This window comes from Nannospalax galili, unplaced genomic scaffold, assembly GCF_000622305.1.
Source record: "Nannospalax galili isolate Female #2095 unplaced genomic scaffold, S.galili_v1.0 scaffold1255, whole genome shotgun sequence".
Taxonomy (NCBI): domain Eukaryota; kingdom Metazoa; phylum Chordata; class Mammalia; order Rodentia; family Spalacidae; genus Nannospalax; species Nannospalax galili.
Genome location: NW_008336359.1, coordinates 1,449,369 through 1,460,269, shown reverse-complemented (window position 1 = coordinate 1,460,269; position 10,901 = coordinate 1,449,369). Strand labels below are relative to the sequence as shown.

General features: G+C 42.0%; 1 protein-coding gene across 1 annotated transcript in view; it reads left to right on the top strand.

Annotated features, from left to right (window-relative positions):
• Window positions 1-10,901, top strand: part of Susd1 (sushi domain containing 1) — a 155,192-nt gene that overhangs the window by 73,064 nt on the left and 71,227 nt on the right. Inside the window, exons 7-8 of the mRNA XM_008831144.3 lie at window positions 2,026-2,123; window positions 3,786-3,972. Coding sequence (XP_008829366.2) covers window positions 2,026-2,123; window positions 3,786-3,972 — 285 coding nt within the window. The remainder of the gene's footprint in view (window positions 1-2,025; window positions 2,124-3,785; window positions 3,973-10,901) is intronic.

Genomic DNA, 10,901 nt, shown 5'->3' with positions numbered 1-10,901 from the left:
AGAGAGAGAGAGAGAGAGAGAGATGGGGGTCAGAGGTCAACCTTGGGTGTTGTTCCTCAGGAGCCTCTGCTTTCTTTTGTGATATCAGATCTCCCACTGACCTGGAGCTCACGTTTTAGGCTTGGCTGGCTGAGCAGTAAGGCCTAGGGATCCACTTGTCTCTTCCCCCTTAGTGCTGGGGTTACAAGAATGCTCCACCAAGTCCAGTTTTTTTTTTTTGTTTGTTTTTTTTAAACATGGATTCTGGGGATTGAACTGAAGTCCTGGCATGCAACCCTTCTCACATATCTTGATGGAGTTCTCACCTTGAGTTTCTCAGAAAACAGAGCCAGAGCCAGAGGTTTATGTTTATTATGTGGTGGGGAATAAAATCCCAGGAAGCAGGACCAAGAGGAGTAATGAAGGGAAAGAAAGCCAGTGTAAGGACGCCTTGCCATCCTGGTCTCCACAGAGTATAGCATTCTGGAAGGTGGTAGAAGCTAAGTCATTTAGGCCTGCATTTCAGGGGAAAAGGGGATGATTGATCCACTAGCTCCTGTCCCTAGGGGTTTTATTTAATTCCTTTGTCCTTCCAGGTTCCGTGTGCTGGGTTTTGGGAACCTCAGCAAGGAAACCTCAGAATAGGAGGCAAGACACAGTTATGTTGCCAAAACATATGCAGGGCTGGCACAAGGAGATAGGCCTAAGAACCTGTGTTGGAGCCACAGGAATGCTTGAGTTGGACTGTGGAATATTCTTTTTGGGTGAATGAGGATTCTTTTCTCCAGGGATGACAGTACAATAACAATGACATCTATCTTCAAATATTTATTTTTCTTTTCTTTTCTTTTCTTTTTTTTTTTTTTTTTTTTTTTTGACACAGGGTCTCCCTGTAGCCCCTGCTGGCTTGGAACTGGCTGTGTAGACCAGGCTGGCCTTGAACTCACAGAGATCCACCTGCCTCTGCCTCCCGAGTGCTGGGATTAAAGGAGTGAGACACTACTCCCAGCTTATTTTTCTTTTTTGATGTTATTGTAAATAAAATTGTTTTCTTTCACTTTGAATCATTCAACCTTGTGTCCTGTAAAGTTGCCGAACTCTTTTCTTATCCTTAGTAGTTTTTAAAAAAATGTTTGAATTTCTTAGGGCTGTCTATATATAAAGACCATGTCATTTGTAAATAGACATAAGCTTTAATTATCTTTTGGAAATTTGGTTTTAATGAAACAAAAAGGCGGGCTTTCCCAGGCCATTCTGAAAACTTAAGTGGTTGGCTGGCCAGGTTCTTTGGAAACTATGATTTTAGGGAACTAATGTGTTTTCTGCATTGCCAGATTTATTACATAGAATAGAAGATTATTTAAAAGAAGCAGAACTCAGAGAAGTCATGGCTACTTTTCCTCGCTCTGTTTTTGTCCTTTTGACAGGGTCTTACTATGTAGTCCTGGTTGTCCTAGAACTCATTATGTAGCCTTGAACTCACAGAGATCTATCTGCCTACCTCTCTCCCCTGTTCTGGGACTAAAGGTGGGGCAGAACAGGACTGCCATAGCTTCTGCTAAAGGAGTCCCAGGGTTACTGGGGATTCTATGGAGAATTTGTTTGGTTAATTGAAAGCTCCTCCTGAGGAATCATCGTGTATAGTGACACGAGTCATTCCTTGTTGGGAACAGCAGTCACTTGAATGAGTACACCACCACCCAGGTGGGATGGGGAGCTGATCCAATCAGAACTCAGCTCTGGGCCTTGCTCCCCCACCTAAGTGGACTGTCAATGGCATCCATTGGCCCCTCACGTCAATCACAAGCTGGGGATCTTATCCATCCTCGAGCAGGAATCTTTTCCTTTTCTTCCCAGTGAGGCAGTGGGCCAGGTCCATTCATGAAGAATGGTCTGGAACAGCTTGAATTGCCCAGTTCTCATCTGAATCAGAGCAGGAATGGTGACCAACAGAGATGCCAGCTGGCCAGATGAACTGATCTCCACTAGAGTTTTTCCAGAGCCCATTGATGCAGTTCATGAGTTAGTTCTTGTTTTCTGTTCTAGAAATAATGACAGAAATCAATGATGTGTCTGTGTTTAATAATACCTGTGTGAGGTGGCAAATAAGTCCAGAAAGAATAACCTCCAAGGTGGGATATGTGGTAAGTGAGCTACTTCTAACTACTAGTATGAAATGGAAACTGGAAATGGGTGAGAAGGACTTGTTCCATAGGTGCTTCTCAGCCAATCTCCCTCTCTTCCTCCCTCCTTCCCTCCTTCCCTTGCTTCCTCCTCTTTCTTCCCCCTTCCCTCTCTCCCTTTTCCTTCCTTCCATCCATCCATCCATCCATCCATCCTTCCATCCTTCCTCCCTCCCTCCCTCTCTTGCTTCCTTCCTCCCCTCTTCCCTCCCTCCCTCCCTTACTTTTTCCTTCCTTCCTTCCTTCCTTCCTCCCTTCCTCCTTCTCTCCTTCCCTCCCTTTCTTCCTCTTTCCCTCTCTCCCTCCAAGGTCCATATTTATTGCAAATGTATTGAGATACTGATATTTCTATTTACAAAACAGCAAAATTAATCACTTGGTGTGCTATCTTAATATTCAAGTCTAGATGAACCTCCTTCATTTTGTAAATTTTTTTTTTTTTTTGGTCTTTTTGAGACAGGGTCTCCCTGTAGGCACAGGTGGCCTGGATTTGCTGTGGAGAGCAGGCTGGCTTCGAACTCACAGAGATCCACCTGCTTCTGCCTCCTGAGTGCTGGGACTAAAGGCATGTGCTACCATGCCTGGCTCTCATTTTGTAAATGTTTAAACTTCCTTAAACAAAGATTCTTGAAAACACATACGGCATGTTTCAGTTAGAGCCAACACAAAAGCTAAGACAAGACCACAAATACAAAAACCAAGTTTAGAAGATACTTTTAACTTCCCTTCATTAGACAGCAGAGATTTTTTTTCTTTAACAGGTCTTATATGCTATTATCATACAAGTAACCATGTAGCTAAAACAAGCATAACATAATTCCATAATTAAAAGAATAAGCAAATCATACTGCTTTAAGTTATCTGCCAACTCTATGGTTTAAATGAGAATTAGGAAAATCTGTTTCCCAATTCTATTGCCATTTTAAAAGAGTGAATAGAAACTGGGCATGCTGTTGCACACCTTTAGACCTAGCACTCAGGAGGCAGAGGCAGGTGGATCTCTGAGTTTGAGGCCAAAAAAAAAAAGGTGAGCCAGGCATGATGGCACATATCTTAATCCCAGCACTCAGGAGGCAGTGGCACAGCTCTGTGAGTTCCAGGCCAGCCTGGTCTACATTGTGAGTTCCAGGCCAGCTGTGGTTACAGGAGCCCTCCCTTTCTCAAAAAGACCGGAAAAAAAAGTGAATAGAATTTTTAAGATATATGGATTATTTTATGTCTAACCTATTTGTTATTCAACAGCATTTGTATGTGGAACGTGCATTCACGTTTGGCATCCTCGTCTTTTGGTGTCCTCATCATTGCTTGTTTCCAAGTACTCCCCCAGGGCAAGCCTGCAAGCGCATGCTGACTACAGAATAGAATGTCCTTTTACTGTGGATCATTTGTGGTCAGGAGAGGACTCCCAAATAGAGTTCTCATCAAGTTATGGCTTAGGGTTCATTGGGTCCTGGGCTAATCAGACCTTGTCCTCAGATCCCTCATGGCAGGGTTGACCCTGCCTCTCTTTTCTGGCTAAGCAGGGCAGGATAAGATGGAATGGCCAAAGAGAGCCCAGCACCACAAAACTTAGCCGTTCTGACTGGAGTCAAGGTGGATTCTCTTGTCTTTCCTCTTCCAAAGATACACATCAAAAGACAACAGCTGGACCCTGTGGAATCAGTGCATGAGGAGACAGTCAATGTGAGCACAGACAGCAGGACCCCAGAGGTGTGCCTCCCCCTGAACCGAGGTGCCAACTACACCGTGAGCATTTCTGCAGCCCCTCCCAGGCGCTCTGTGCCCACCATCCTTGGTTTCCAGACAGCTGGTAGGTGGAGGGCAAGTCCCATTTCCTCCTGGAGAAAGAAAGCTGAGCACAGGATATGGGGAACCCGCAGCAGCATCAGTAGGGCAGCAGAGTTCCAAGAGGGGGATCAGAACCAGAGGAGGTGTAGCAGGGTAGATACTCTTTTTGTTCTTTGTTTGTTTGGTTTTTTTGGTGACAGAGTCTCCCTGTAGCCCCAACTGGCCTGGAACTCACTATATGGACCAGACTGGCCCCAAACTCACAGAGATCCGCCTGTGTCTGCTTCCCGAGTGCTGGGATTAAAGGCATACACCACCATGTCTGGCGAAGGGTAGATTCTCGATCTGTTGGCATCAGCTGGATGGCACTGGTGATTGTTTCTCGACTAAATCCTTGGGTAGATGCAGGTGATAACAGGCCTTTGAAACAATAGCACACTAGCTGATGATGTACTGGACTCCAGGTATCCAAGCAGTAGGGGGTAGCACAGAGTGTAACTTTGATAGTAAGTCCAGCTGTCATTTCTTGCCCTTGCTTGTGAAAGAGTGGGAGCCAGGGAGGCTGACCCTGTAGCTTCCTGTTTAGGATGTGCTGGTCTGGCTAGGGAGTCAGGTCAAGAGTGGACTAGTAGAAAGCAGGAGGCAACCCCAGGATGCAAGAGGTTCCATATTGGTTGAATGGGGAAGTGGACCCAAAGGAGCTTCAAGAAGCAGGAGTAGGGACTGGAGAGAGGGCTCAGTTGGTAGAGTGCTGGCCACATAGCATAAGGACCTGAGTTTGGATCTCTAGCACCCATGTCAAAAGCCCTGAATGATGTAATTTGGGCACTGGGAGGCAGAGATAAGGATCTCTGGGGTGTGCTACCGTTGAGTCTAGTTAAATCAGTGAGCTCCATGTTCAGTGAGACCCTGACTCAAAACATAAGTGACTAAGGAAGACACCCGACATAAATCTCTGGCTCACATGCATGTGCAACCCACATACATATGTGGAAATAAACATACACCACACAGACACACACACACAGACACACAGACACACACACACAGACACACACACACACACACAGTAGGAATAAACTTCACTGCACGTCATCATAGGGATTTTTAAAACATGGTGACACAATTATAGTAAGCTGAAGGCCCTCATGTTTGTGCAGAAAGCTCTTTGCCAACTGAACATCTCTCTTGCTCAAGTTCTTTCTAAAGAAGAGACTTCATATTTAATAATGCTTTATAGTAAACCTGGAGTAGCCATTGGTGTCATTTATTATTTTAGAGGAGTTGATTTGTAATTAGCAACAGATATTGCTCTCACCATGTACTGGGAGGTGACAGCCAATGACCAGATAGAAATAATAAAAAAAACCCTGCCAATTTTAACAGTGAAAAACCAACTATGGAATTATAAAAATTAGGCCTCTTGGTACTTTTTATGAATAAAAAATTATTTCACTTCAGGTATATAAAATGAAGAGAAGATAAGAAATTAATACCGTAGCCTGATTAATAAACTACCTTGCACTTATAGGGGTATGTGTTTTCTTTAAGAGGTCATCACAGGACTTCAAACTCATCTGTTATCGAGTCAGTGACAGCTTACTATTGTTTTGGGCTAGTTGTTCATAGAATATCTGATTACCCCTCAGGTGACTTTTCTGATTACGCCTCGGTAAAATTCGGTCTTTAGAATCAGGTAGATCTGGTTTTATACCTTTTCTTGTTTGTTTATTCTGTTTTGGTTCTTTTGAGACACTGTCCCACTTGGCTGGAACTTGCTATGTAGACCAGGATGGCCTCAAACTCACAAATACCTGCCTGCCTCTACCTCCTAAGTGCTGGGATTAAAGGTGTGTGTCACCAGGCTTGGCATTGTTTTGTATAGCTCTGTGAGTATTAAAGTATGGGAGATACAGGAAAGGACATCTGTATTTAAGGATATTTGTATTTTCAAGATACAATGAAAGCAGACAAAATGTACCGTTAAGTGACTTCATCTTAATTGATGCCATTTATTAGAGTTTCTAGATTTCTGGAGTTTGGGATCCAAACTGAAATAAATTTTAATTTACTTGAAAAAAATAGTATTGGGCATGACTGCAGCTGGGTGTTCAGTGTCTCTCCTCTGCTTTCCTTTGTTGGAATTTTTAGGTGGAATTGGATTACATTTACAAGTTAATCTAGTGAGGATTAGGGTTTATGTAGCATCATCACAGCCGGGAGTAGAGCTTCTGCCTTTTCTCCAATCCTTGTGCTGTTCATGTACTGCTGCCGATCTGTCATTCTGTCATCCAAGAATCTGGACTTCCTGTTTGATTTCACTATTAGGGTGATGCTGGCTCCCTTAAGATAAAATGTGAAGCTGTGCTGGGCATGGTGGCTCATGCCTTTAATCCCAGCACTTGGGAGGCAGAGGCAGGTGGATCTCTGTGAGTTCAAAGCCAGCCAGAGCTACAGGGAGACCCTGTCTCAAAAAGACAGAAAAAAAAAAAAAAAAGCGAAGGTGTACAAACATACATGTGCACACACACATGCCCACACCTACATACTGCACACACACAGACCACATGCCCCCCCCCCTGCTCTGGAGAGGTCTGTATTGTTTTGGAATTGCCCCCTTCTTTCATAATTAGGCAAATTTGCTCATAGGATCATTTCAACTTAATCTCTTTAGGAAATTGATTTGTTGACCCTTCATCAATTTCTTCCATGATTTTTTTTGTCAGTTTATATTTTCTTTTTTATAAAAAACTGTGACTCTGTGTGTGTGTGTGTGTGTGTGTGTGTGTGTTTACATGTGTGTGTGCGTGTACATGCACTCCACCGGCTTGTATGTGCACATGTGGAAGCCAGAGGTCACCTTTGGGTAGCTTTCTCCATTGCTCTCCACGTTATTTGGAGGGCATTTTCTCTCACTGGACCTGGAGTTTGCCATTTGAGCTAGACTGGATGGCCAGCGTCCCCAGGATTCACTTGTCTTCAGCCCCCAGCAGTGGGGTTACAGACATGTACCACCATGCCTGGCTTTTACATGGTCTCTGGGAATCTGAACTTAGGTCCTCTTGCTTGTGCAGCAGGCACTTTACCCACTGAGCATCTCTCCAACCCCTCTAGAGTTCTTAAGTCAATATGTGAAATTTATATTTTCCTTTAAAATATAATTTTTGGGGGGATTTTAAAATATCTTGGTACAATGTCATATGGATTATTTGTTTATAATTCCTTTGGGGATGTAGGCTGTATAACCCCATGTTATTTTGATTTCATAGTTTTTTTTTCTTTTTCTTTTAAAACAACTGATGAACTTAGGTTATCTGTTTTATTATTATTCTCTTTTCCCAGAGAACAGACTCAGGTTCTTAAACCGTGTTTTCCTTTTTCTAGCTCATTAATTTGTCTTCTTATTTTTGTTGTCCTAGCAAGGAGAGGTGGGGGGACACTAGAGCACACTGCAGCTTTGATTTCTAATCAATGACAACTCCCTGTCTGGGTTTTCTTTTCTTTTTTTTTTTTTTTTACTTTTTTTTTTTTTTTTTTTTTTTTTGCATTTATAAAATTTTGGGGTTTTTGTTTGTTTTTGAAACAGGATCTCATGTGCCCAGACTATCCTCAAGCTCGCTATGTAGGAGAGGCTGGCCTTGAACTCCTGATCTTCCTGCCTCACTTCACAAGTGCTGGGATTATAGATGTGCTATTGTGCCATTGCATTTTTAGGTCTTTGAGTTGAATGCACAACTCAGCTTATTCCCACTTTTTCCTATTTAATAATGAAAATCCTTAATGCTTCCTTCTCCCTTGTGGATTTGAGCTTTGGCAGAATCTCTGAGACATTGACAGATACTCTCTTCACCTTTGCTTTCAAGGCATGACATAAGTGCTATGCTGATTTTCCTTTGGGTTGAATAGTTAAAAAGTGTATTAATATATGTTCTCTTTGTCCTTATTTTTATAAATTATACAATTGCTATTCTGATTTTCCCTTTAAAGACTTAATTATATCACATGGATCTGGAGAGATGCTTCAGCAGTTAAGGGCACTGGCTGCTCTTGCAGAGGACCCTGGTTTGGTTCCCAGCACCCACATGGGAGCTAACAACCATCCATAGCTCCAGTTCCAGGGGATCCAACGCCCTCCTCTGGCCTCCTCTGGGCATTGCACACATGTGGTGCACTTGCATACATGCAGGCAAAACACTCCTGCACATAAAATAAAAGTAAATAAATCTTTTAAAAAAAGATGAAAAATAACTGTATCACACAACTAGTGATGGATATGTATATATTTAAATTAGTATACAGAGTAACTGGTTTCTGTATGGTATTTTAAAAAATATTTTATTGCCTGCATGTAAGTAAGTGCACCCATGTCGTGCAAAGCAGCGGAGGTCAGAAGAGGGCTTCGGATTCCCCTGGAACTGGAGTTAAGGACGGTTCGTAGCTGCCATGTGGGTGCTGGGAATCAAACCCGGGTACTCTGCAAGAGCAGTCAGTGCTCTTACCTGCTGAGCCATCTCTCCAGCCCCTCTGTATGGTACTTTTACATTTTAACATACTTTGATGACTTATTGACATTTTCATGGACCTTATTACTTGGTTTAGTTTTTTTCCTTTCAGTAGATGACGGATGATAAGGCAGAGTGTTTGGATGTAATGGACTAAGATCTGGGTAAAGACGACTTTATTAGATTAGCCAGGACTTCTGGTTTTATTTGCTTTTTGTTTTCCTCACTGGGAGTGCAGTTTTTTCTCCCCAATTTCTAGTTGGTTTGTCTTGCATGTACTGAAGTTAAAATTGTCATGTTCACGACACAACTGTAGATTCTTTCACTAATAGCATATGGTTCCATTTATATTGATTAATATTGTTCTTCTTAAATTATACTTTGAAGACAATACTGATTTTCTTGATTTCTCTGTGCTTGCTTTTGCATAATACACGATTTCCTCCTGTTCTCAAAAGCTGTCTGGATGGGGCTGCTGTAGTACACTAGGAGATAGCAGATGCAGACTCAGTCTGGAAAAAAGGTTTATACAAGTGGTCAGACTTACATTATTGTTGCTTGGGTTATGCTTTTCCCTTTCTTCTGACGTATTTTATTATTTTTTTCATGACACCTTCCTATGTCTGTTATTTCCTTTCCTTTGTTTTTTCTCTCTGGCTCCACAGACTTCTTTTTCAGTGAATCAGACAGTACGGATTGTGTTTCTATTCTCCAGCTGACCGCATTTTAAAGAGAACCTGTTTGGGTGTAGTTCTCTGATTACGAGGGTTAAGACTGAAATAGTGCTAGCTTCTCCCTGAATAAGATAAGAGAGGCAGCGTTTGCTTGCTTTTGTTTCTACCCTCTTTCTTTCCTTGTGCTGTTGGTTTAATGTGGAGCTTCGTTTTCTGCCTTGTTTTATATTGATTTGCAGCAGGTATTTAGCCTTAGGTGTGTGTTGTGACAGGTACAGTACTTACTGCCAGGCTTTCTATGCTCTATTTTCATTGACCTGTCTCCATGATGCTATCTCTTTTTCTCACTGAGGAAGTGGGGTACTTTCTGAGCCCACAATTATCTGAGAATGTCCTTTTGTTGCCTTCCCATGTGAGAGTTTGAGTAGACATAAATTCTTACTGTTAGAATTCTATAAACAGCTCACATTGGCTTCAGGATTTAAAGTTTTAAAGGAGGATTTGGAAGGTGTGACTTTCTGTCATTTCCATTGTTGTTTTTGGGGAGGAGTTGCTGAGGATTAAACCTTGTGCCTTGTGCCTGATAACCACATGCTCTACCACTGAGCTATAGTCAAACCTCCTAGTCTTTAAAATGTTTAAATATCTTTATTAAACATTAAAAAAAATTTTTTTTTGGTCTTTTTGAAGCAGGGTCTTCCTGTAGCCCCAACTGTCCTAGAATTCACTATATAGACCAGGCTGGACTTGAACTCACAGAGATCCGCCTGCCTCTGCCTCCTGAGTGCTGGGATTAAAGGTGTGCACCACCAGGCCTGGCTTAAAATATTTTTTAAAATTAAAAAATTTTTTATTTTCTATGTATGTTTTGCCTGCATGTATGTAACTGCATCATATGCATGTAGTGTACATGGAGGCCAGAACAGGGTGTTGGATCTCCTGGAACTGGAGTTACAGGTGATTGTTAGCCATCATGTAGGTGTGGGAACTGAACCTGGGTCCACTGTAAGAGTAGCCAGTGCTCTTAACCTTTGAGCTATCTCTCTAGTGCCTCTCACTTTAAATCCTGTATGGGAAAACTGATTTTCAGATTGGGTATAAAAAAAGCTCCCTTTAGCAGTAAAATTTAAGCTATTAATCATTAATATATATTAATATACCTGGTAAATGTTGACTGACAACATAGTAAGTGCTTGACATAGTTGCAGTGCCAAGAGTTCAATACACACACACACACACACACACACACACACACACACACGAAGAGATGGGAGGGCAGAGAGACAGAGAGACAGAGAGAGAGAGACAGAGAAAGAGAAAGAGAGACAGACAGACAGACACACAGAACTATTCTCATATACCATCTGTGTGTGTGGGGGTGTTATATTAAATGCTATGTGCTTGCTGAGTCTTCTGAGTACCCTTGGAAACGTTGGCCTGTAAAGTTTGGTTGCTCACACATTAGAAACAATTATTTTCACCAAATCTTCCATTTTTGTTTTTTAAAAAATTATTTATTTATTTGTTTGTTTGTTTATTTTACGTGTATGACTCTCATGCCTGCATGTGTGTAAGTGCACCCATGTCACACAGTACCCTCAGAGAACAGAAGAAAGTGTCAGATCCCCTGGAACTGAAGTTATAGAAGTTGTTAGATGCCATGTGGGTACTGGGATTTGAACCTAGATCTTTTGCAAGAATGCTTAGTGCTCTTAACCACTAAGCTATCTCTCCATTCCCCTGATAACAATTTTAGATCTAATACTCATTTTGGT